Source organism: Leptonychotes weddellii, chromosome 4, assembly GCF_054177405.1.
Source record: "Leptonychotes weddellii isolate Sample4059 chromosome 4, ASM5417740v2, whole genome shotgun sequence".
In the NCBI taxonomy this organism is placed as follows: Eukaryota; Metazoa; Chordata; class Mammalia; order Carnivora; family Phocidae; genus Leptonychotes; species Leptonychotes weddellii.
This window is the reverse complement of record NC_138372.1, coordinates 8,190,093-8,215,696: the sequence shown is the minus strand read 5'-3', so window position 1 is coordinate 8,215,696 and position 25,604 is coordinate 8,190,093. Positions and strand designations below refer to the sequence as shown.

The 25,604-nt window shown below is 55.4% G+C and overlaps 1 protein-coding gene and 1 long non-coding RNA gene across 7 annotated transcripts; both read right to left on the bottom strand.

Annotated features, from left to right (window-relative positions):
• Positions 1 to 1,469: 1,469 nt before the first annotated feature.
• Positions 1,470 to 6,152, bottom strand: LOC145721186 (uncharacterized). Of its 3 annotated transcripts, XR_014144686.1 has the most exons (3): positions 4,484 to 6,152; positions 4,048 to 4,215; positions 1,470 to 1,687 (listed from the first exon to the last, which is right to left on the bottom strand). It is a non-coding gene; the product is annotated as an uncharacterized LOC145721186 (long non-coding RNA). The 3 variants fall into 3 exon arrangements; XR_014144684.1 differs by having other exon boundaries at positions 4,048 to 6,152; XR_014144685.1 differs by having other exon boundaries at positions 4,074 to 6,152.
• Positions 6,153 to 10,820: 4,668 nt separating this feature from the next.
• MIIP (migration and invasion inhibitory protein) lies at positions 10,821 to 17,520 on the bottom strand. 4 transcript variants are annotated; one of them, XM_081817500.1, is made up of 9 exons: positions 16,825 to 17,520; positions 16,240 to 16,571; positions 15,746 to 15,830; positions 13,505 to 13,613; positions 13,372 to 13,424; positions 12,755 to 12,884; positions 12,488 to 12,584; positions 11,394 to 11,528; positions 10,821 to 11,138 (listed from the first exon to the last, which is right to left on the bottom strand). In XM_081817500.1, exons 2-9 carry the CDS (start codon positions 16,510 to 16,512, stop codon positions 11,061 to 11,063), a joined length of 960 nt encoding a protein of 319 aa, XP_081673626.1. In that variant the 5' UTR covers positions 16,513 to 16,571; positions 16,825 to 17,520; the 3' UTR covers positions 10,821 to 11,060. The 4 variants fall into 4 exon arrangements, with proteins under 4 accessions (XP_081673626.1, XP_030881255.2, XP_030881256.2 ...); XM_031025395.2 differs by having other exon boundaries at positions 16,240 to 16,575; positions 16,825 to 16,998; XM_031025396.2 differs by lacking the exon at positions 11,394 to 11,528 and having other exon boundaries at positions 16,240 to 16,575.
• Positions 17,521 to 25,604: the final 8,084 nt, after the last annotated feature.

Sequence of the window (25,604 nt, the reverse complement as noted above, 5' to 3'; positions counted from 1 at the left end):
CCTTGGCTTCACCTGCCCACCCCTAAGGATTTCACCCTCAGTGAGATGCCTGCCAAGTCTATATTCACATCAATTTGTTCCCCAATTTATTATTTTTAGTTCTGTTGCGGCCAATTCAAGCAAGATTCTGGCATTCTTTTCGGATTCTTCTAAATTTTCCAACACACGATGAGTCAATGACATGGAATCCTGCCGGCCACTCCAACTGTGTCCTGAGCATGGGGCGAAGGCGTGCACACGAGCCGTGTCTTTCCACGATGTCGGCTTTATTCAATCATAAGGCGGGGGTAACATAATGAGGAAGCAGCTCCAGGATTCCAAACTCAATGACATTTCACCTCCTGATTAACTTGGCTTCTCACAGGGCACACGAGCAGAACACAAGCCACACAACAAACAGGAGGACAGAGGGCGTAGGAAGGTAAAGAACTAGACATGAAGTCAGTCTGCAGGCGCCCGGTTGAGAAGAGAACTCGGTCCGGCCCCGGGGCAGCTCTCGGCACTCACTGCTTCATAATAATGTTCAAGCAGGGAAGGGTCTCGGTTCTGTTCGGAGATCCATCGGGCAGAGCCTTGGGTACAGCTGCCTTGTTGAGGCGATCAGACAGAGAGGGGTCGTGTCTGAAGAGTCTGACAGCTTGCTGCAAACATCCTCCCCTTTTTAAAGGGGTTTAATCAGTCTCGGGCCCCTGCAGACCCGCTCTGCTTCCGTTGGTTATCAGTTCCGGGGCGTCCTCAGCCGGTGCGGGTCTCAGCGAGACCTCGTAGCTGCCGTCCCCTTCACTGCCGCTTCATTGCTTGACACAGGCCCCTGCTTGGCATAGGTGACTCCATCTTGCTCTCTACAGGCCACCTAAGCAGCTCGTGATGGAATGGGCGTGGTGGTCAGAGAGGGCTTCCCTGAGGAGGTGACATAGAAGCTGAGAACTGTAGGGAGAAAGAACAGGAACCCACAGAGAGTGGGGCTGCTGGGAAGACCTCGGCGAGGGCAGTTAGGGGGAACTTCCAGCAGCCCCATGGGGCCCGCGTGTTGCTGAGGGCGAGGAGAGTGAGCTCCAGATGAGGCCAGAGGTGGGCAGGACCCTGGGTTGCTTAGTCAGCACCCAGAAAGAAGGAGGCTTGGCCCTCAAGCAGCCCAATCAGACCGAGAAATGTAGATAGGTAATAAATAGCCACAGATGAGTCATCTCAAGCCCTGATTTTTGAGCCTGCCTTGCAGCTCTCCTCAGCCTGCATCCTTCCCAGGAGGGGCCCCTGATTTCAAAATGACCAGGTCAGGCAGAGCTCAGCCCCCGGGGCCCCTGTGTGGGAGCTCAGCCCTGCAAGAGCCCAGGGCCCAATGCAGCTTTTCCTTGCACCACCTGTGTCCCTCTCACCTTCTCCAGACTCAGCAAAACGAAGAGCACACAGAAAACCTCTTTCATGTGATCTGTGTTGCAAATTAAAAAACAAAACAAACAACAACAACAAAAAAAAAACCCTTGTATTGATAAAATGGGATATTGGAGATAGCCAGGTGTTGTTAAAGAAAAAAAAAAGAAAAAGGAGAAGGGTTTGGAAAAGTCAGACGAAGCTGGGTTCAAATCGCACCACTGTCCCGCTGTCCCCGCCGTCCCCGCCACAGTTGAGCAAGCTGAAGTGAGCTGGTTAACCTCCCTGGGACTGGCTTCCCCCACTTCACAGGGCCCTGCAAAGATGAAAGGAGCTGATAAGTCTCCCTGCAGAGCTGGACGCACAGGAAGCTCTAGAATATTCATAGCCCAGCTACTACAAAGATGGGGATCTATTCTAAATATGCTATGTGTGACCATCTAGTACAGATGAGTGCCCCTGGGTTCCAGGTGGGGGTGGGGGAATGGGAAGCAGTTGCCCAGAGAGTCTCAGGACCCCCACTGGAAGGCAAGTTCTCCCGAGGACAGGGAGCTTTGTCTAATCTCTTCAATGCTTCCCGCCCCCACCCCCGGGACCTGGCACTGTAAGTATTTGTTGACTTACTGAGGACAGGCCCCTGAGTTAGTAATAATAACTGTCAAACAATTAGTCTGGTTGATTCCGTTGCTGGAGACAAGGAGCCCAAAGGGCCTTTTAAATGGCTTACTACTCTCTGCGGGGGGAGCAGCCTGAGCCTGGTGTTTGAATGGGTCCCCTTGCCCCCAAGTCCCGCAGGGTGATGAGGCACCTGCCCAGGTGAGTGCTGGGCATACAGTTGTCTGGCTCACCGTTCAGGAGACCACACACACCCCCTCCCCAGCCCCGTCTCCTAAGACTCATCCTTTGCCCCAAAGTAACATCCTTTTTATGACCCGGCAGTGGAAGCCAATCTCCATTGAGGCTGAAGGTTAATGAACCTGTCCTCTGACCCACAGGGAGACAGGAACTAGGTCCCACGGCTGTGGGCTGTGCAAACAGACGGTCCAGGACAAAAGCCGACCTAAGATGTGTAGGGACAGCAGGGAGAATGACCTCCCCGACTCCCATGTATTGAGCGGGGACTGTGTGCCTGCCAGCCAGCACGGGAGCCCCTCTATTAGCTCGCTATTGCTCTTGTAAGAGACCACCACGGACCGGGGGGCTTCAACACACACTTATTGCTCCCAGTCCTGGAGGCTGGAAGCCCAAGATCACTGGGTCAGCAGGGTTGGGTTCTCCTGAGGCCTCTCTCCTCGGCCTGCAAACAGCTGCCTTCTCAGGGTCCCCACACAACCTCGTTCCTGCGTGCGCACACCCCGGTGTCCTTTTCCTGTAAGGCCCACTGTTGGATTGGGGCACTAAGGACCTCATTTAACCTTACTTCCCTAGAGGCCCCTATCTTCACATACAGACACGTTGGCGGTTAGGGCCTCAACATACAGATTTTGGGGGGAACACAAGTCCGTCTGTAACAGTCCTCACCCATGTGAGCCCGTTTAGTCTCCCCCATATCCCGCAAGGTAGGCATTACGATAGCCAATGTTCGGCTATGAGATTGAGTTGAGAGGCCAACTGTCCAATGTCACATCCGAAAGAAGAAAAAAAGGCACCATTTTCTGCTATTCCAGTGATAAACAACCCCTCTCGCCGGCCCCTCCCCCCAGCCCCAAATAATCTGGAAAGGAAGAGGAGAGTCACAGGATTTGGAGTCTGAAGAGTCTCAGAGCAGGAAGGGGCTGCTTTCTGCCACGGATTGTTCTAAGACTTCCCATACTTAGCAACTCTGAGTTAATGAGGGCATGGAGTGCCTTGCCCAGAGTCAATCTGTTAGCAGTGACAGAAGTGCACTTGAGTGGGTCTGAAGGAAGGGGGAGGAGAACCCCAAGCCCGGTGGCTCGGGGAGGGGCAGTTCAGCTGGGGCGAGCCGGCATCAGCACCCCCGGGGAAAGCTCTGTGATCAGCTGGTGACCCCAAGTTCCTGAAGGGGCTCTTGCTACCACGTCAGGATCCTCTGTGCCCCAACACTTCTCAAACTGCTCACAGAAACTCCCAGCTGAGGAGATTGCGTGACACACTCGGGCCTTGGGGTCTGTCCACAACCCCAGGCCCCCGCCGTGAGCTCACTTCTCACCCTCACACGTCCTTCCCCCCCACCCCCTCCCCCGACCTTCCACTTGGCAAACGGCTGGGCAGCTGGGGGGGAAGCTGACAAGCAAGGCCCATCCCCCCCCACAGTGGACACATTGGATGGGCAAGAGCTAAGCCCGGAGGCGTGGGGTCGGAGCTACAACCAGGGGCACAGTCAAAACCACAAGAGAGAGAGAGACTGAAAAAAAATCCTTCCCAGTCAGAATGAAAAGTGAGACCGAGAGAAATTGAGTGAGAAGCTCTCGGCAAAAGAAAAGCCAAGCGTCGGCTTCCATGAAAGCAACACAACCCAGGGGGTTGTTAAATGACTAAGTGTTGGGGCCACAGTGACAATGACAGAGCCTCCTGCAGCACGTGTGCGTGTGTGTGTGTGTGTGTGTGTGCACGCATGCGCATGTGAGAATGCTGAGTGTGGGGGGGGAGTGTGCAGGAGGGCGTGTGTGCACGGGGGCGGGCGTGGGGGGGTCAGTTTGCCAGGGCCGCCCTCACCAAGCGCCCCACACGGCGTGGCTTACACAGCGGAAGGGTGTTGTCTCAGAATCCTGGACGCTGGAAGTCTGAGATCAAGGGCCGGGCGGCTCCCTCTGCGGTCCTGTCCTTGGCGTGGAGGTGGCCATCTTGCCGTGTCCTCACATGGCCTCTTCTCGGAGCGTATGCCTGAGTCCAAATTTCCCCTTTGTAGAAGGACACCAGTCATGCCTGATAAAGAACCTCATCACCTTTTCAAAGACCTTATCTCCTCATCTGGTTACCTTCTGAGGTGCTGGGGTTACAGTTTCAACATACGAATGGGGGAGAGAGACACGGAGGCTTTTGCTTTCCCACAAAAATCAAACCTGACGCTAAGAACCGAACCGTGGACGGGAGCTTGCCTGCGAGCGGCCGTCACGTGGGCCCACAAAGCACGGGGCCGGGCTTGACTCACCCCGAGCTCCTCGTGAACTGTGTTAGTTTTCCAGGGCAGCCAGGGTCACCACAGATGGGGTGACCTGAAGCAACTGAGATGGATTCTCTCCCGGTTCTGGAGGCCAGAAGTCCAAAATCAAGGTGTCAGCAGGGTTGGTTCCTTCTGGAGGCTCTGAGGGAGACTGTTCCAGGCCCCTCTCCCAGCTCCTGGGGGCCACCAGCAATCCTGGGGTCCTCAGCTTGTAGACGGGTCACTCCAGTCTCCCCCTCCTCGTCACATCCCCCTCTCCACGTGTCTGTGTGTCTTTTCTCTTACAAGGACACCCCCTCCTGGGGTTAAGGCCCTCCCTCATCCAGGATGATCTCATCTCGTGAGCCTTACCTTCATTACATCTGTCAAGACCCTTACCCCAAATAAGGCCACATTCTGAGGTTCTGGGAAGATAAACGTCTTTGGGGCCACCAGTGAAACCACTTTGTGGACCCAGGGGTGTTCCTGGCTCTTCCCGATGCTGGTGGCCACCACATCTTCCGAGAGTATGGACAAGCTGGGGCCCACAGGGATGAGCAGCTCCCAGGGACCCCGGCCCCTCAGAAGGCCCCAGCCCGGCAAGGCGAGAAGATCCGATGAGCCCCCCTGGCCCTGGTCAAGAGACATGGGGAGATAAAGGCCAACAAGGTGGCCCGGTGAGGGACGGCTTCCAGAGCTGGGGAGGGGGTGGGGCAGGGAGTGTGTGGGGCCAGCCAGGGAGACCAAGGAAAGGTCTGGACAACAGTTCCTGAGGGAAGACGGGAGAGAGGTTTATCGCTGAAGGAGATGGATGGAGGCTTGTGTCACCTCATGCCCACAGCCGCTCTCTTCTTCTGCTGTGTCACCCAGCCCCGCACCCCGAATTGTGAGCCAAGGATTCCTGGAAGGGCCTGAGTGGTTTCCAGGCTTTGGGTCAGCCCGGCCTCGATGTTCTCAGCTGCCCACCTGGTTCTCCCAGGCATGCAAGTATGGGGGCCCACTCTGGCAGGGACATGGGGCCAGGCAGGGCCCTTTATCAACCATTTACCAGAGAAATTACCTAGCACTATCCCCTTCCTTCCCTCATTCCTTACTGTGTTTGAGGCCCAGTGGGGTAGACTCTCCAGAGACAGGTCCCCCGACTTTGCAGGACATATGGAGTAAGCTCTTACTAAGTCCCAGCTGCCCCACTACGCATCTCATTAACTTATCTTCTCGTTCAGTCCTCAAAAATGCCTTCATAAGGTAGGCAGCATTAGAATGCCCACCCTACAGCTGAGGAAGCTGGGGCTCCAGGGCCCACTGACTTGCCCTGAACCCCAGGCCATGGCTCCAGGCCCGGTGCTCTGCCCACTCTGTTGGCACGGACCCCACCAATCCGGGAGGGTGTTCCCTCGAGCTGCTCCTTCCTCCCCCAGCAGACTCTGTAAAGGGGGATTGGGAAGGCTGCCAGAATTTGTTGGGAGTGGGAAAGAGGGGTCTCCCTCTGCGTTGGGGTTTTCTGATGCCCCCAGCCCTAAGGGCAGGCCAGATCCCCTGAATACCATATCTGAGATCTGGGAAATTCTTACAGCCTCTCCTGTCCCCTTTTTTCCCAGCTGAGATCCCACGGGTCCCCAGCCCTGGCTGGCTGAGAATGGTCCCTTCGCCTTGGGAGCTGGGACCTACAGCGCCTAGATTCCCACCCACCGCCACCCCCGCCCCCGCCATTGTCCTGCCAGAAGGCAGAGAGGACTGCTGGTGCTTTCTGGGGATGGAGAGAGAGGCCCACTTCCAGCCAGACGAAGAGGACTTGAAAATGAGTACCCTGTGGTCAGGGCTCAGCCTAGTGCCACGACAGGGGGATATCCCCAGAGGCCACCCAAGCCACCATCGGGCCCCCAGTCAGTGAGGCCCAACCTCATGCCACCCCCACGGGCCACAGCACGGTCCCGTCGAGGCTGGCTTCTCCTCACGACTTCCCGCGCAGCCTAGCCAACCACCCTCACACACCTGAGACGCTGGCCGTGGGGAAGGCCCTGGTTACCCGCAGTCCTGTGGCTGACTCCGCCACCCGTCCTCCTCGCTGTGGGCAGGGCCCGATGACAGGACTGCCCTGCCATCTGCTCTCAGCAACAGCCGGGGAGCGAGGCTTTAACCCCATTTCCTCCATACTCCATAGCTCCTCCTCCCCGGGAAGATGTGCGCAGGAAGCGTGAATTCAGCACTGCGCCCGGTCCAGACGGCACTGATCTTACGACGGGATGGGGCGGGGGGCTTGAACAGCTGATGAGAAGCGTCATGCCTTACCAGTTAGGGCCCTGTTAGGTCAGCCTCCCCACCTCCCACCGGCCCTGTCACCCTTGAGGTGCAGGAGTTAGGCGACATGCCCAAGGTCACGGTCAGGAAGCCGCCAAACAGTGTGGAGGGTCTGAACCCCGATCTCTGGCTTGGGGTGCCCAGTAGAAACTTCACACCAAAATGTTGTAAATTCCCAGAACATCAGAATGCTGAGTTCAAATAGCACGTGGGGAACTAACTCTGGAAAATCCAGCGTTTTGTTGTCTTCTGGGCCACCCGTGGTCCACCTCCATGAGGACAGAGAAGTAGGAATGGAGTGGTCGCTCAAATTCCCAAAGAACAGAAGCATCTCCCAGTTGCCATCTGGGAAGTTGGAAGGGTCCCTTGGGAGGCCAGCTAGCGTTCCTTCCTCCGCGCGCTCCCCATCTGCACGCCAAAGACTGGGACCCACAGCTGCTGACAGGTGTAGGAAGTTCCCAGGATGGAGGGCTCACTCCCCACATCCCCTCCCAGGAGGCCAGACCCCCAGGATCTGCTGGAGATGCATGACAGTACGACCTACTGAAAACCAGTGACCAACCAGGGCCAAACTCCTGGGACGCACTCTCTTCAGGTCCCAGGGCCGTGTGGCCTCCTCTCCCCAAGACCTAGGGGTTCATGGATTCAGTCACTCGCCTGCCACCTACCTACTGAACCCCTACCATAGACCACGTGCTGCTCTAGGCTAAAGCTGAGGACGAGTCTGAGCCCAGCTCCTGCCCCCAAGCGTCTTGCTGTGGAGGGTGAGGCGGCTCAGGCAGGTAAGCAGAGGGGGCCTCAGACTCAGGGGGCCCAACCCAGTTCTGTGGGAGCAGGTCGGGCCTCTGAGGAGCAGACGTGGAAGCTGAGGCTGGAGTAGGAAGAGAGCTCCGGGCAGAGGGAGCAGCATGCATCAAGACCTGGAGGCCAAGGGCGGCCAGCAGGTTTAAGACTCAGAAAAAAAGCTTCAGCAGGGCTGGAGGCTTGCTCTGAGGGGCGGGAGAGGGGAGCAGTGTCAACTTCTCCTGTGGGGGGGTTCTGGGGGGGCAGGCCCCTGCTCTGTTACCTGGATCACTGCTCGCTCTGTGGAGCCCCGGACAGTGCCTGGCACACAGTAGGAGCTTGACACACACATGGCGAGTGAGTGAGCATGTGCGTGAATGAATGGCCCATGTGGGTCCGTGTGTCTATGCATTGATGCGGCAACAGAGATCAGACCCTCACCCCGTTTTGTTTTGTTTCTACGTTTATTTATTTAAGTAATCTCTACCCCCAACATGGGGCTCAAACTCACCTCCCCGAGATCAAGAGTCATGTGCTCCCCCAACTGAGCCCACCAGGCGCCCCTGTTCTTATTTCTAAGTGACTTACACACGACATCAGTTTGGGAAGAAGTAGGCGATCTTGCTTTTTTCCTTTGGGATTTATGCCACATACTTGGAGGGGGAACGAAGAAAAAGAACACTATTAATTTGCAGGAGTGGGGAGAAACATGTACGACCTATCAGTGTGCGCACCCCAACACAAGCCTCCTTTGGCTCAGGGAAATTAAAGCCTCCTCTTATCACCTTCTTGATGCAGGTGGGAAACCAGGTGGACGAAAACACCCGATCCTGAATACAGGTTAACCACTACTTTTGAGAAAACAAGAAAAAGAAATTCCAACTAAGAAAAAAAGACTCCCTCCGCTCTCACAAAGCTATTACATTCTAGCAGGGGAGAGAGACACGAAGCAAGGAAGCGCATGATCAGACACTTAATAAGCTATAAGGCCGGGAATGGACAAGTGTGGGGAAGGGAAGACTGTGACGGGAGGGGGGGTGCATCTGAGGGGCATGGCGGCTGAGATGTGGAGGGTTAAGTGGGAGCTGGAAGGGGTGAAGGTGGGGGACAGGAAGAGGTCTGGGCAACCCTAAGTGAGGGGGGACGGAGGGGCCTCGAAGAACGCAGAAGGGTGCGCGGGTACCTGGGAGGGCAGGACAGCAGGGGGAAAGGCTGCAGGCTGAGTGAAGTGGGCCTGGGAGACATGAAACTCTGTCCAGGGGTCTCTGCCGGTGACCTTCATTCTTGGGGACCCTTAGGTTTGAAGAAGCCTATTTCCCCCAGATTGAAGCGGTCATCCGGAATAGCTCAGGAGAGGCAGCGTGGGCTGGACAGGAGCCCAGGGCCGAGTCCTCCTTAGCCTCCCTGAAACACTGGCAGGCAGACCAGCAGCAAAGATCAGGTTAAGTCTTCCCACCCCGGCCCACTGCCCCTGAAGGCCCCAAGGAAGCCACCGCGGAGAGCACCACTGAGACAGCCAGGGGGGTGCACAGAACTCAGAAGTCAGTACATAGAAAGTGTCTCAGGGTGCCTGGGTGGCTCAGTCGGTGAAGCGTCTGCCTTCGGCTCAGGTCATGGTCCCAGGGTCCTGGGATCGAGCCCCGCATCGGGCTCCCTGCTCAGTGAGGAGCCTGCTTCTCCCTCTCCCTCTGTGCTCTCTCCCTCTGGTCTCTCAAATCAGTAAATAAAATCTTTAAAAAACAGTAATTTCTTTTAATAAAAAAAAGACTTTTTGTGTCTCATTAATTCTAAGATGCAAATTCTTTCACATTTTAACATCTCTGAAATTAGCATGACCTCACAGCCTGAGCATCAGAGTTTAGACCCATTTTTCCTGGTGGCAGACAAAGGGTGAGTCTGACTATCAATGGTGTCACAGTGTCTGGAGACCATGGGTGTGGTTTCTTGCACACAGGAGTGACTGGAAGTAAACGGGTGAAACCTACATTTTCAAAAGAATTCTGTTTCCAGAGAAACCACTTACCCTGAGGCTTTAATGGCCCAGCACTGCAGTCAGGACTTTTATGGGAAACATTTGTCTTGTTCAAACTGTTGCTTTTCTGCGTCAGCTGAACTTCTAAGCTGATCTCAGCTGTAAATTCGTAATTTTTGTTTGGCCAAAGGTTTCCAGATTCTCTTTTCCCTCTGGCCAAAGAATTTCTAACAAAACCACTGACTCCCACAGGCCCTATGACTTCAAATTACAAGTGAACAACATATAAAAAACAAACAAACAAAAAACCCCCAAACAGCCCCATTTAAAAATGAACAGAGGACTTGAACACACATTTTTCCGAAGAAGACATACCAATGGCCTATGAGCACAAGAAAAGATGTTCCCCATCAATCATCACCAGGGAAATACAAACCAAAAACCACAACGAGATACCAACTCACACCCATTCGGATGGCTATCATCAAAAAAGCAAAAAATAAGCATTGGTGTGAATGTGGAGACTGGAACCCACAGAAGGGCCCCGAGAGCGAGGGGTTCATCAGCTACTGCAGCAGAACCTCGCCCACCCTGACTAACATGGGAGCCGTGCGCAGCGGGCGGACCAAGCTTCCCCCGCGTCACGGCTCTCGTGGAGGCCACGGGAGACCATAACCCTCGTTCCAGCCCTCTGAGCTGAGAAACCTCAGAAAAAACCATGTGCCTCCTCTGGCCTTCGGGCTCCCATTTAGTCCGTTTTTATCCTACAAAACCAGGAATTTTCATATTGTTCAACCTATCAGGAGGAAGACAGACACTGGCTGGTAACCCAGGAGGGGAGATCTGGGCCCTCGGCCAACCTTGCCTCCAGCTCACCGCCTGGCTCTCGGTTTCCCCGTCTGTGCCTGTCGGGGCTCTGATCACCCGGGGCTCCCAGGGCTGGGCTAGAGAGGGCAGGGGAGGAGCCACCAGCCCAGAGACTTCAGGAGAAGCCCCCCGTCAATGGACCCCAGCTTTAGGGACCAAGAAGAAGGGGAGAACTCACTGCCTGCTGTCCACAGCTTCAGCCTCATCCATGGGGGCCTGCCTGAGCCCCTGAGCCCCAAGCCCCCACCTGGGAGGCCACCTGCCCAGAGCTGGGAGCTGCAGAGCCACGCCCGGGGCCATGGAATCACCTGGCCCAATGGGGGTTGTCAGATGTGTCTGTCCCCGGGTGAGGGGAAGAGGCTGCTGCCGGGGCACCTCCTGGACACTGAGGGCATCAGCAGGACAGACCCAGCACACAAGGCGATCTGGAGCTGCACAGAGTACTGAGCTTTATTTATGAACATGTCACAGAATCCTCTCACCCGCTCCCCGCTCAACCCTGGAGCCCCCACCTCTGTCCCCAGGAAGGAGAAAAGCGTGGGGCCATCCACCTGCCCACCTAGGAGGGTGGGGCCTAAGTCCACCTCCCTGGTCGTGGGCGCCCTAACAGGGGAGACGGGTTACAGGTGATGGCAGGGGCTCTGTCCTCCTCCAAGTGGCCAGTCCTCAGGGCTTCAGCCAGGGGGCACACGGCTGGGGTTCTGACCAGATTGGGGTGCAGGGTGGGACCCTTGTTGGCAGGGCCTGGATGGTGAATGGGGAGGTGTCAGAGGGGGCCACTTGAAAGGTCACCCTCAGTTCCCACCGCATTCCCTTCTGGATCAGAGTCGGGGTCACCTTCCTGGGTGGGGTGGGGAGCTGGCAGGGAGCAGAAGAGCCTGGAAGGGTGCCAAGGGCTGGGGGGCCGGGGCCCTGCACTCTCTGCCCCGATCTGCCCCCCCCACCCCCCCCAGGCCTGCTCCAAGGCGTCTGTCCCTCCTGGGGCACCCTGGACCATACCAGGTGAGAAGTACTGGCAGCTGACAGCTTCCGGTGCTGGGCCTCGGAGGAGACACAGGACCAGAGGTCCAGGCTCTTGGGGGCTGAGCTTTTCTCAGACTTTGGAGGGAGAATGTCCCAGCCCAGCAGGCAGTGCTGTGGAGAGTGAGGGGTTAAGGCTCCCTTCTGATGGGGCGCACCCCAGGGAGGGGGCTGTGCCTCTCCCCTTGGACTGCCAGCGTCCCCTAGCTGGGGCTGTGTCCCCCCAAACAGTCCTGATGTTCCCTGGAGACTGAGGCTCCCCCAGGGCAGGGCCCGTGTCCACCCACTGGGTTACCCCAGGCCTTCCTTTCCCTGCTGACCCAGGCCCTGGGCCCCTGGCCTGAGACAGAAGGAGGGAAGCCCATGGATACTGACAGAGCGCTTCCTGTGTGCCGGACTCTGCCCCACGCCCCTGACAGGTACTGATCACTGAAGTGCCCCACTCACCCCACCAGTCTGAGGACTGTTTGCTGTGCCCATTTTACAGATGAGCAGACCGACTTTCCTCAGCATCCCTTCTCCTCCCCATAATCCCAGCTCCCCCAGCCTCAACTGGGAGTGGGGCCCCCACGGGCTCCCCGCTACCCGGGAGACACAAAGAACGCTTCCATGGGAGACACTAGGAAACATAAGGACCTGGGTTCAAATCCCTGCTCTTCCACCTGCTGATCTGAGACCAGTGACCTCCCTCGGCCTCAGTCTCCTTATCTGTACAGTGGGATGGCAACAGGACCCACAGTCTTGGCTGCTGTGAGGGCTCCATGAGGTAATCCTCCTAAGGACTCCGCACACAGCACCCAAGAGCTCAATCAATGAGGCGCATGTGCGTGACGCCAGCAGGCGGGCAGACACTTATCCTGGAAGCACGGGGTGGGCGAGGAACAGGGAACAAGCACAGTGCCAGGTGATGGAAGCGGCCCAGCCTGAACTCCACAGACCTGGGTGCTCGCCCTCCTTGTGCCCAGCCTCGCTGTGTGGCCTCGGCCCAGTCTCTGGCCCTCTCTGGGCCTCAGGATCCTCCTGGGGACCTGGGCTCCGAGCCCAACTCCACCCAGCCCCACACTGCTGCTCACCCGGGGCAGGGCCAGCGTGTCGGAGGCGTCGAAGCTCTTCCGCCGGTGGATGCGGTACTGGTGCGGGGGGTCCAGGACAGACAGCGGGATGCTCACCCTGCGGGGGGGACAGTGGACAGAGGAGGCCCGGCTGCGGGTGCCTGCTGGCGGCTAGGGGGCCCACCCTGCCCTCCCGCAGGACTGGCAGGCCTCAGGCTCGGCTCCTCTCCTCAGCCGCTGCCGCCCCTCCGGCTGCCCCGAGGGGTCCTACCTGCTCAGGCCACTCACCTGACCTGCGCTGTCCGCACCCGAGTCTCAGGACGCTTCTCGTCCCGAGGTGTCCGGCACAGGCGGCAAGGGGCGCCAGGATCGGAAGGCACCAGAAACAGGCGCCGGTTGACGCGGTAACAGTACACGCCTGTGGGGCCGGAAGAAGCAGCAGCTCCTCTCAGCTGGACCCCCAGATCCCTGATCGCCCCCTGCTGCCCCCACCGCACGAGTCCGCCAACCCCACCTCCCCCACGGCCACACGCACAGGCGTACACACACAGAACACGAACCCGACATGACGTACACACGTGTGTGCATCGTCTGCTGCGGATGGGAACCCAAAGCAAAGACTCGGGTGCTCGTGTGACTGAGCCAGCGCCCCCACCCCCCTGAGCACAGAGCAGCAGAAGTGGGGGGCGCACAGGAAAGGAGGCGGCTGGGGAGGGGGGCGGTGGGGTGCCACAGGCTTGGCCTCAGCTCCCCGCCACTCCCCAGCCCTGACCCAAGGCTTGCCCCACCCTGTCTGGACCCTAGGCTCCCCCTCCCTGAGTCCCCACCACCCCAGCTGCCTCCCTAGGCCCCCCGAGACCTCGCTCAGCCAGGCTATGGGGCGCCTGCCGAGAATTTCCACTCACACTCATGGTCTTCCTCCACACCACTGCTGTCCCACGGGCCTAGGAACTGGGGTCTGTGAGGGGACAGGGGTGAGCAGGCCGGGCAATGGGGTCCCTGAGCCGCCCTGCCCACCCGTCGGCCACCCCTGCTCACTCAGGGTCACTGTTGATACACTCCTCCTTGTTGGCTTCCCGGAAATCCTGTAGCTTGGAGAAAAAGGCCTCAGGCTTGCTGGTGATGGGTGAGCTGTTGTCCAGAGAGCCTGGAGTGGGCAAAGCACCAGCAGCTGCTGTGTGGCTGCCGGCCGAGCCTTAGGGGGCACTCGGCACAGCACTCCAGTCGACCTGCTTTGCCCCCACTCTGCCTCGTACAGACCTGGAGGGCACGCGCCACTCGTTGTGACTGCTGGTCCTGCCTCCGTGTGTGTCTACCCTCACGCACAGCCTATCGTCCGTGCAAAAAATATTTAAACAAAAAATACTTACAGAGCCCCTCCTAGGGGCTGCAGTTTGAAGTGCCAGGGAGAGAGGAGGGAACTAGACAAAGCCCTGCCTTCGTAAGCCTTACAAATATGGTGGCAAGGGGGGGAGCCTGGGAGGCTCAGTCGTGAAGCGTCTGCCCTTCGGCTCAGGTCATGATCTCGGGGTCCTGGGATCGAGCCCCACATCGGGCTCCCTGCTCGGCGGAGAGCCTGCTTCTCCCTCTCCCACTCCCCCTGCTTGTGTGCTCTCGCTCGTGCTCTCTCTCAAATAAATAAAATCTTAACTAAACTAAACAAAATAAAATAAAATAGAAATATTTCATCAGGGTAGAAAATAACACGTTGCAGCTCTACAGCTGAGCAGATGGGAGACTTCGTGAAGTGCCTCAGGGCCGGCAGCTCAGCCTTCTCATCTGTCCACGGGGACGGGGGACGACAGCAGCGCCGGCCTAATAGATCATCGTGAAGGGCGGCGGAGATAAGAGGAGTAAAGCCGAGGGAAGCTCACAGAACACCTGTAACAGGTGCTCCCTAAAACCTGTTCTCCTCACCCTTCCCAGTGTCCACATGCTCATGGGACTGAACGAGGAGGCAGGAGAGACTCGCAGGAAGCAAATCCTCCAGGAGCCCAGAGGGGATGGGGCAGAGCACACAAAGGCAGGAACAGGCCTGAGATGGGGGCGCTCGTTCACCCTCGGGAAGGAGAGTGAGCACAGGGACAGGGCAGGCAGGAGGCAGGCGCCTCCACTTTCCAGAAATGGGAAGCAAGGCAGCGAGCTGAGAGGCCGGGAAATGCTGGGGACAGGGCCTGTGTCCCCACCACCGCTGGGACTCAGCAACCCCCTGGAGCACCTGCCTCCAGGAAGTAACTCAACCTCTCTGTGCCTCAGTTTCCCCCTTTATGAAATGGGGAGCCAAATGGCAGCAACCTCTTATGGCTGCTCACTCACTCATTCGACAGGTGTCGTGTGAGGACCTACTATGCGTCACACACCTCTAAGCTCAGCCTCGGGAGATAGAGCAAGAAGATGGCTATGGCCCTGCTCGAATGAAGCTTACATTCTACTGGAGAACTCAGCTAAGAAATAAGGAAATGGGACGATTCCTGAGAACGAATGATATGAAGAACATACAAATGACTGATGCCACAGGCAGGGATGTGGGGGGCAGGGGCCCTACGACATTATGCTCACAGAAGGCCTAGCCCCTGAGCTGGGCCCTCAATGATAAAAAACACCCAGAGGGTGTGAACCTGGGGAAGTGCATTCCAGGCAGCAGGGACAGCAAGTGCAAAGGCCCTGAGGCTGCCATGAGTGTGGCACGTTCAAGGACCAGCAAGGAGGCCCATGAGGCTGGAGCAAAGAGCCAGAGGCTGATAGTGAGAGGTCACGTCACAGAGCTACCTGGGGCCAGGTCTTACCTCGTAAGGCCAGATAAGGATTTTGTATTTTATTCTAAGTGCTAAGTACTCTGATTCCCAGGTTTCATTCTGGCTGCCATTCAAAAATGGATAGTAATGGGGTGGACGAAGCCAGAGGGAGACCAGCCAGGCCACTGAGGTTGCTGAGGGTGGGGGGTTAGGGGGATAGGCAGTACGATGTAAAGAGACGATATGCACACGGAGTTTTGCAGGGGCCTGGCACCAATACATGCTAAAGAATATGGTGGCTCTGGGGTGCCTGGGTGGCTCAGTCGGTTGGGCGTCTGCCTTTGGCTCAGGTCATGATCCCGGGGTCCTGGGATGGAGCCCCATGTCTGGCTCCCTGCTCAGTGGAGAATCTATTTCTCCTCTCAGTCCCTCCCTCCCCTCGTGCTCGCTCGCTCTAATTAAAAAAAAAAAAAGAATATGGCAGCTCTGACTCATTCATTCAGCACCGGTAGGGCTCAGGCAGGCATGTGGAGGCGGGCCATACCTGCAATCCAGTCGTAGCCCAAGTATGGCCAGAAGCGCCCGCTCCTGTCAGGCAATGCAGACTCCTCACTGAGGGTCACTCTTGACTGAGGAGGGAGACAGAGAGGGGCAAGGGCTAGGCGTGCAGGCCCAGCCCGGAGGCCCCACCTTGCGGGAAAAAAAGGGGCCATGTCTTAACTTATACCCTGACATGAGCCCCAGGACTCAGCTAGGGGCTTGGGAGTTGGAAGAGTTTGGCCCGCAATACCCCTCTACGTGCGACTTTGAACAAGCGTGGCCTCTGAGCCTTGGTCTTCCCATCTGTATAATGGGCTCATCACCTTCTTCCCAAAGTGCCGAGAAACTAACAACCACCACTTTTTAAGCACTTCAGCTGAGCTGGGCATGACTCAAGGTATCTCCAGGAAGCCTCCCACCCTGAAGGGAGCCTGCCGATGAGTGCATTTGTGAGATAGGGAGACTGAAGTTCAAGGAAGTTCTATTCTCCCATGTTACCTTGGACAGCCTCCTTTGTTGATCCAGGGTGGAGCTCTGGGCCTGGACCTCCTGAGGCCCTGGACTGTCCAGCTCTGCTGAAAGCGCTGGGTCATTTGGGTCTGAGATGGCCAGCAAGGGTGCCGAGTAGGGCCTCAGTGAGCCCAGGGACGCCTGGTGTCGGTACTTGGCAGAAGGGAGAAAGATCACTCCAGAGCTGGTCCCACCAGGCCTGGACATATCACAGGGATCACCCTGGTGGGCAGGGTGTAGGCCGGAGGCTCTGAGGGCCATTAATGACGTCTCCTGGGACGATGGTGTCTGGGAGTCACAGCTGCTGCTGGAGTCCAGAGCTGACTGGAACAGAGAGGCCAGGTCATCCAGGGAGTGGCCCAGCTACCCACCCAGCTGGCCTGCACTAGGCACAAAGTCCTGGTTCCTCAATCCTCATCCCTGCTCCGGCCTCTGCAGCATCCCAGGCCAGTCCCTTCTTTGCTGGGCCTCAGTTTTCTCTAAACTGGGCGTGTTGCACAGGAGGCCTGGGACCTGCCTGGTCAGGGAGCCCCTTCACGCCCCCCCTTGCAAGTTCTCAAGGCGGATGCTCACCTTTGAGGCTGCTTTGGCCACCGACCGCCGCACGGCATCCTGCCCGACCCACAGCTGCCTCAGGAGTGCCAAGTTGAGCTGCCGGAGCTGCACCAAGTCCTTGGTCTCCACCATCCCAGGCGCATGGCGTGGCTTCCTCCTGGGCTGTGGTGTACCCTCGGGCTGGGTTCCAGGCCCAGCTCTTCTACCTAAACGAAGACAGCATGACACCGGCCAAGGAGGCTGCCCTGTGGAGCCAGAGGCCTGGGTTTGAATCCCCACTCTACTACTCCTTAACTGTGCAGTCTCAAGCAAGTTATTTAATTGCTCTGTGCCTCAGTTTCCTCATGTGCCAAACAGAAATGATAACAGACCTCCTGAAATTACTGTAGGGATTAAACAAGGTAATGCATGTTAAGCCTTAGTATGGTGCCTGGTATACAGTGAGCACTCAACAAATGTCTATTATTAAACTGGCCAGACTGTGTTTACTTACATGCCCAAAAGGGAACAATCCCCCTTTAACAATCTTAACTATGAAATTAGTTTAATTTGTAGAAAACAATTAGGGCAAGTCTACAAAGGTAAAGTATTATAAATTGTGAATCCAACACAGATCAGGCTTCTGAAGGGAGGCTTCCCTCTGTCCTGCCCACCCTTCCATCTTCCCTTTCTTTTTACAAATCAAGAAACCAAAGTTCAGAGGAGTTAACCAACTTGCCCCACCTCACATCGCTAGTAAGTGACAAAGCCAGGATTTAAACGGGAATCTGGCTCCAGGACCTCTTGCAGCTGAGAGGTGCCTGGGACGCCTTCTCCTTCCTCCTCCTCTCTCAACCTTTTGCCCCCAGGGACCCAGGCTCAAAGACACACAGATGCCTCTAGAAGGGATTTCTGTAGGCTGGGGAAGGGGCTTCCTAATCGCCTCTGGGATCCAGGCCCAGGCTCCACCCAGAAACTCAGTCTCCCTCACTGTGCACCGGGCGGGTTTTAACGCCGGGTCAGGCCAGACCCTCCTCTCAGAAAGCCGGCCCGGCCCCCCCACCCGCCTCACCCACACTGGTCACCTGTGGACCGCCCACACCAGGGGCCGAGTCCTTCCTCCCCACGCCAGCCCCGCCGCTCCCGCACTCACCGCCTGGTAGCCTGGTAGCCTGGAAGCCCGGAAGCCCGCCGCCCCAGCGAGGCTCTCGCAGCCGGGAGTTCCGCCCGGCCACCCCTCGCTTCGCCGGCTGGGGGCGGGGCCCGACCCGGCCGCCCTGATTGGTCAGATTGCGGGCGGAGCCGGACGCTCCTGCGAACGTTACTCCGCGTTCAGAAGCGGCAGTTTCAACATTGGGGCGGGCCTAACAGCGGGACTCAGGAGCTGATTGGTCAACTTCCGAGACCGCGGCCTGGTCGTCGATTACAGGGATGGGGGCGAGCCCCGATTTTTTTTTTTTTAAGATTTTTTTTAATTTATTTATCTGAGAGAGAGAATGGGAGACAGCATGAGAGGGGGAGGATCAGAGGGAGAAGCAGACTCCCCGCTGAGCAGGGACTCTGACGCAGGACTCGATTCCCGGACTCCAGGATCATGACCTGAGCTGAAGGCAGTTGCTTAACCAACTGAGCCACCCAGGCGCCCCGAGGACGAGCTCCGATTGGTCAGGACGGGGCCGCCGGCCACGCCAGGTTAGGCGGCGGCAGTTTCAGAGTCTGGACCTGAAGCTGCTCCCAAGCAGCGGAATTCAGCTGTGGGAGGCCGGGCGGGAGTGGGGTAGTCGGCGGCTGGAGACTCACTCTTTCATACTTTCTTTCCAGTATCTATCGTGCCTACTTTGCACCAAGAAGCACAGTGCTAGGCACTGGGAGGCAGAGAAGGAAGAAGGGTCCCTGGCTGAAGGAGAGGGAGAGGCAGTGGGTTAAGCACGAACACAGATACCTGCAATCCAATTTGTACGCGGAGCATGCCAGCTCCATTTTACAGAGAAAACCAAAAACGAGGTTGTACAAGATGAAGTGACTTCACCAGAACATTTTAAAACCAATCAGTGTAATTCAGCAAATTAACAGGAAGAAAAGAAAGGATAGGAGTGAGGGAGGATGGAAGGAAGGGAAAAAAGGAGAGAGAAAGGGAGAGCAAGAGGGATCATTTTGGGGTGCTGGACACGCTCTAAAATTGGATTGTGGTGAAGGCTGCACAACTTTGTAAACTTGCTAAAATGATTTTTTTTTTAAGATTTTATTTATTTATTTGACAGAGAGAGACACAGAGGGAACACAAGCAGGGGGAGTGGGAGAGGGAGAAGCAGGCTTCCCGCGGAGCAGAGAGCCCGATGCGGGGCTCGATCCCAGGACCCTGGGACCATGACCTGAGCCGAAGGCAGACACTTAACGACTGAGCCACCCAGGCGCCCCATAAAATGATTTAATTGTACACTTAGAATGAGTGAATTTTATGGTGTGTAAATTACACCTCAATAAAGCTGTGTTGTTGTTGTTGTTGTTTTTTAACAAGTTCATACCCACTATACAAGCCAGTCATTCTACTCCTAGGCATTTATCCAAGGGGGAAAAATTGTCCATACAAAGATTTGCATATGAATATTCATAGCAGTTATAGCCAAACATAGGTCAACAGATAAATGGATAAACAAATAGTGGTATAGTCATACAATGGATACTACTCGGCAATAAAAAAGAATAAACTATTGATATGCACAATATGGATACATCTCAAGTTAATTATGTTGCATGGAAAAGAAAGAGTATGTACTGTATCTTCCATCTGTATAAAACTTTAGAAAATGTAAACAGATCTGTAGTGATAGATCAGTGGTTGCTAGGAGAGGGGGTGGAAGAAGGCATGATAACGGGGCATGAGGGAACCTTGGGGGTGATGGCTATGTCCACTGTCTTGGTTGTGGTGATGGTCTCATGGTGCATACATATGTCTAAACTTAATGCACACTTTAAACATGCAGCTTATTGTATATAAATTATATCTCAATAAGGGACGCCTGGCTGGCTCAGTCGGTAGAGCATGTGACTCTTGATCTCAGGGTTATGAGTTCAAGTCCTATATTGGGCATAGAGCCCACTTTAAAATAAATAATTAATTAAATAAATAAAATCTCGATAAAGCTGTTTAAAAGTGTGAATCGGTTAACCGTCTGCCTTTGGTCATGATCCCAAAGTCCTGGGATCAAGCCCCACATCGGGCTCCCTGCTCCTCGGGGAGCCTCCTTCTTCCTCTCCCTCTGCCCGCCGTTCCCCCAGCTGTGCTTGCTCGCGCGCCCTCTCTGTGTCAAATAAGTAAATAAATATTTTTTTAAAAAATGATGTGAAGCATGTAAAAGAAACAAATAAGAACTTGGCCTCATTGGGCACAGTGTGTTTGCCCTAGCTGGAATGGACGGCTGTCACTCCCGTGCCCCCACCCTCTCTCAGGAGTGGCCCTGAGGACAAAGACGAAGGCCAATCCTCCCAGTGGACACAGCTGTGCACTGCACACTTGGTCACCCACGCATAAAGAGGGATGAACGGCCTGAGGGACAGACACATGCAAAGCCCTGGGTGGTGGCAGGTGATTTGGCTGGTGGCCAGGAGCTTAGGGGGGAAAGTTCGGAAGATGGGGGACCCGGAGAACTGGGGAGAGGTTAAGAAGGTGAGCCAGTGAGCACCAGGAGGGGCACAACAGATGAAAAATGTGTCTCAATCCACCCATCGGAGAATGTCCAGGGCAGGGGAGACGGTCAACAAACATCTGGAATGGGTGACATGCTGGTAGACGTCAGCCAGCCTCCCTTTGCAGCCACCCTAGTGCGGGTACACAGGGCCCAAGGACAGACAGAGCAGTCATGACGACAGGGGTGAAGTGGCCCGGGCTCCTCTCCCGAAGGCTCGGGGAGGTCCTGAACGCCTGGTCTGCCGAAGCAGGACCAAAGCTGAGCCCTCCATATGCTATCTCCAAGGGACCAGCCAGCCACCGGTAGCAGGTGGATTGCATCTGTCCTCCGTCCACCCTGGAGGGGGGCAATTTGTATTTATTGAGATTAATGTTAATCCACATATGGTTCCCCCTGACCACCCTGGGGGGGAGGGGCTCACCCCCACCACCATCTGAGGGCTTTAGATTCCCTGATGTAGTGACATGGTATACACATATCGCCTCACACCAAGTGACCTGTTTTTTGGCAAAATGTGGAACAATGGGCATCTGACCAAAGGATCCAGTGATCTCTCCAGGAACCCCAACACCCGAGTGGCATAGCTTGGAAGGACCAAGCTCAGGGACCATACTTCACAGTTCTGCTCTCCAAGCAGCTGAGAAAGGCCACCGTGTCCCCTGTGGCTAGAATACGCGGGGACAGGAAGCAGAGGGTGTAAGTAGAGGCCCCTCCCTCCATCACTCCAGTGACCCACTTCTGGAGTTCATGTTTCCTGTGCCCGGGGGCAGGAAGCTTCTGCTGAGGGACACGATAGGGTCCCATCGAACTTGAAGATGTGGCCATCCCCCGGTGGCTGGGCCCGTCATGCTGGCGGACCAGCAGGCAGAGTCGCTGTGCTGCTGTGGGTCAAGACTCTGGTCCCCGTGAGGAGCCAGGGCTGCGGCTACTCGGTGGGACAGGGGAGTGTCGGGAACCCCCTCAGTGTCTGTCTCTTGGTGTCTCCACACCCACTGGTAGCAGCAAGTGGCAGTCGTGGCAATCATGGCCCAAGCAGGACCAGACAGCCAAGGGCTCAGGTCCCCTGGGAGGAAGTCTGCATCACCCCACCAGGAACCAGAGCAGTTGCAGCATAGACGAGGACAAGGGCAATCTAGAATGGGGCTGGACGAGGGACCAGCTGTACCAGCAGCTAGTCCCCCGAGGCAGAGACTGTGCGGGCTACCGCCTCGTAGGGCTCTGTTAGGTCAGACTTAGACCTCCCCTCCCGGGCAAGACGGGAGGGAAGGCAAGTGTAGCTCTGAGTGATTTGAGGGGTAGACTTTTCTACATAAACCCTCTGCCCCCCTTCAGACCCTCCTGGCCTCCCTTGCCTGTTGCTTCAGCCCCGCCTGGGCTGGGTGACTTGTGGCGACCACAACCGACCCACACCACAGCCCCAGCCCACGCTTGTGCCCCTCACCTCCATCACCCACCATGGACCCCAGTTAGGTGCCCCAGCATTCATATATGCAACCCAGAAATACAGAGTCAGTGCCCCAAGGGGCAAATCTTCAACCAGTGGGAAGAAAGAAATAGTGGGTAAATTCTTCCCCCCCCGTCCCCACCAAGATACGAGATTTGCCCGCGTGGCTTCTCAAGGTCACCGCCTGTTACTCTGCAGGCACATCTAACGGCAGCCAGCTCTATAATGCATCCTTCTGCTAGCTGTCCTTCCTTCCCACTTCTCTCTTCCTCCCTCCCTCCCTGCCTCTCTCTGGGGTTGTTCTGCAGAAATAAGTGAGGGTGCATGAGCCTTCTGCTTGAGGCTCTGCTTTCTGGGGAACCCTGGCCAAGGCACCATCCATGTGCCGACTCCCAAATGTGTACCTCCAGGCCAGACTCCACGGAGCTCCAAGTTCTTGTATCCAACTACAGAAGAGGGGCCTTACATTTAACATGTCCAAAAGGGACTCCTGATTTCCCCCAAACCTGCTCCACTGAAGCTCTCCCCCTCCCACCATGTGCCCAGGACCCTGAGTCATCCACGACTCATCCAATCTGTCAGCACAGCACAGCACATCATTTCTTTTTCTTTTTCTTTTTTTTTTAAGATTTATCTGTTTATGAGAGAGAGAGAAACCCAAGCAGACTCCACCCAACGTGGGGCTTGATCCCACAACCCTGAGACCCATGACCTGAGCCGAAACCAAGAATCAGATATTCAACTGAGTCACCCAGGCACCCCCCATTTGGATCTTTTTTTTTTTTTTTAAAGATTTTATTTATTTATTTGACAGAGAGAGACACAGTGAGAGAGGGAACACAAGCAGGGGTAGTGGGAGAGGGAGAAGCAGGCCTCCCGCTGAGCAGGGAGCCCGATGCGGGGCTCGATCCCAGGACCCTGGGATCGTGACCTGAGCCGAAGGCAGACGCTTAACGACTGAGCCACCCAGGCGCCCCCCCATTTGGATCTTTAAAAGGACTTCAGAACCTGAGCGCTTTCCACCACCTCTATCACAGCCGCCCGGCCCCAGGCACCATCTTCTCCTCCTTGGAACACTGGTCATCTTCTGCCAGGTCCCCCTGCTTCCATCCTTACTCTGTTGTCTACACAACAGCCTGAGACCCCATTAAGATGGAAGTCAGCTTATGGGACTCCTCTGCTCAAAGCTCTCCAATTGCATCTGCCTCACTCAGAGTAAAGCCAAAGTCCTTACCTGTGAGATCCCAATCTGCCTCCAGTTCCTTTTCATACCTTATCTCCTACTCCTCTCCCCCTCCCTCACTCCAGTCACACTAGTCTTATTTTGTTCCTTGAAGATATTGGGCATGCTCCTACCTCAGGGCCTTTGCACCTGCTGGTCCCTCCATCTAGAACGCACTGCCCCAGATATCCCCAGGGTTTCATTCCCATTTGTCTTCCTTCAAATGTTGTCTTTTCAGAAGGCCTACCCCAACCACACTGTTGTTACACCCTCCCCAAACTTTCCCTGCCTCATTTTCCCCCATAGTCCTTATCTGCTGATATGTCTTTTACTCAACTGGTTTTGCCTGTAGTCTGCCTCCCTCCACTAGCATACCAGCTCTAAAAGGACAGAGATTTTTATCCACCTTACTCACTGCTGTATCTCTAATGCTTAGCACCATGCTCATTAGCACATAGTAGGCACTCAAATACTTCGATGAATTCATGAACTTCCTCATTTGCACAGAGGCAAATAGATCACCGAATTTCTGAGAAGATTTGGGTTCATACATATCAATGTCTGACACATGCTAAGCGCTCATTAAAAATTGATTGTTCTAATCTCAAGCCTGAGAGTCTGGCTCAGAGCCAGAAATCCCTGTCCTGGAGGACAAGAGTGAATTTAGCTGACGTCTGTGAAGAGGGCCCAGCCTTGGAAGAGGCGTACATTCTGGCCACATACTTTGTGATTAAATAGGGACACTGTTACTGGAAAACCAAAAATCCCACCTCTTGGATTCCCCAGAACTCTCAGTGGGTGGATGAGGTAGGCTGAGCAACCACCGGCATCTGGTCTTGACTGAGGATAGAGAACTAGGCGGTGTTGAGTATGGAACAGGGTGTAGAACATCTTTTTCCAAATACGGGTCATCATCTAGTAGCTGGTGAACGACTTAGTGGGTTGCAAATAGCAGCGGAAGAGAGAATACCTGTGTTATCACAGGAAAAGGGCACTGACCAACTTTAAATTTTTGGTTGCACCTACACATGTACACATGTATGCTGGTTCATCATGTTATTTCTAATTGTGGGTAAAAAAGAGGGAGGGAGGGAGGGAGGGAGGAAGGAAGGGAGGGAGGGAGGGAGGGAGGGAGGGAGGCAGGGAGGGAGGGAGGGAGGGAGGAAGAAAAGTAAGTTTGAAAGCCACTGGGCTTTGGGAAATTAAGACAGGCTCCAATCCAGGACCCATCAGCCCTACAGTGCTGAGATTGGAACATCTGAAAGCCCCTAGTCCCATGACTACTCTTAGGAAGTTTCCAGTAGCAATTGTGTTCTGGCCCCCAACCCTGGAGGGCTGATAAGATGTGGACTGTGTTATCAGGACAGGATTCATTAATTCAGCAAGTATCAATACTGAGTTCTGATTCTGTGCCAGGCACCGGACTAGATGCCTGGCACGTTATCAATAAACAAAACAAACAAAAATCTCAGGCCTTACAGAGCTAGTGTTCTAGCACGTGGACACACCAAACCGTATTACATGCTAGAGGATGGTTACTCGGAAAACATGGCTATTCCACAGGCTGCAGGGTTAACGGTCCTCGGAAGTACCAGGAACAGGGAAAGAAAGAGGGATTTTAAATAGGGTAGTCTGGGAAGATCCAGACGAGGTAACATCTCAGCAGGCTTGGAGGTAAAAGAATTAGCCGTGACGTCTGGGGGAACAGGCAGAGGGTCAGCCAGGGCCAAGACTTAAGGAGGTTATGTACTTAGCAGTTTCAAACAGCAAGGAACCAGTGCGGCCAAAGCGGAGGGCACCAGGGAGTGCGGGGTGGTCGGAGGAAGTTCAGACCCGCAAAGTGCCACTGGAGTCCAGGATGACACCCCAAGTTTGTGGCCTGGGCATCGGGAAGGATGAGGCTGCCACCGAGCGCGGTGCTGAGAGTGGGGGCACCAGAGCCTGGGGCACACGTGTGGGGGGCCAGGGAGGCGGACAAGTCACTGCCGAGGGCCCTTCAAAAAACAGAAAGCTCACAGCCAAGTTCTCAGAAGGCAAACTAGGGTGGGTCAGTCTGAGTCATTACTTTTTAAGCGAAAAATGAATGGCTTGGAGTTACAGCGAAATCTGTAAAGACATCACTCTAGATTTCCTGGTTCTTAAAGATCAGTTACGCCTTTTGTTTTCAGAGTATCAGAGTCCTTCCAAGAGCAAGAGGAACCCATAGGCAGATTACAGTTGGAACTTCCCCTCAACAAAGTTAAGGTCATTTCAAAATACAACCTGCAGACGTGGTTTGCATCAGAACAGTAAACTGAGGTCCCACAAAGTGTTTCCAACTAGGTTTTATTTTAGTGCCAATATTATCAGCAATGATACAGGAGTAATTCAGGCAAATAGATCACCTTAAGTACATCAGAGAAAAAACTCACTGTGTCAAGCACGTCTCACACTCCAGCAAACGAACGTAAAACCAGAGAACAAA

Bases quoted from the DNA above. Each gene is read 5' to 3' on its own strand.
- MIIP (XM_031025395.2), bottom strand. From the start codon at position 16,938: ATGGTGGAGACCAAGGACTTGGTGCAGCTCCGGCAGCTCAACTTGGCA. The intron at 13,614-15,745 runs GTATGGCCCGCC...TGCCCACTCCAG, and splicing joins GGGCTACGACTGGATTGCAG to GCTCTCTGGACAACAGCTCA. The intron at 12,585-12,754 runs GTGAGTGGCCTG...TCCCCCCCGCAG, and splicing joins GTGCGGACAGCGCAGGTCAG to GGTGAGCATCCCGCTGTCTG.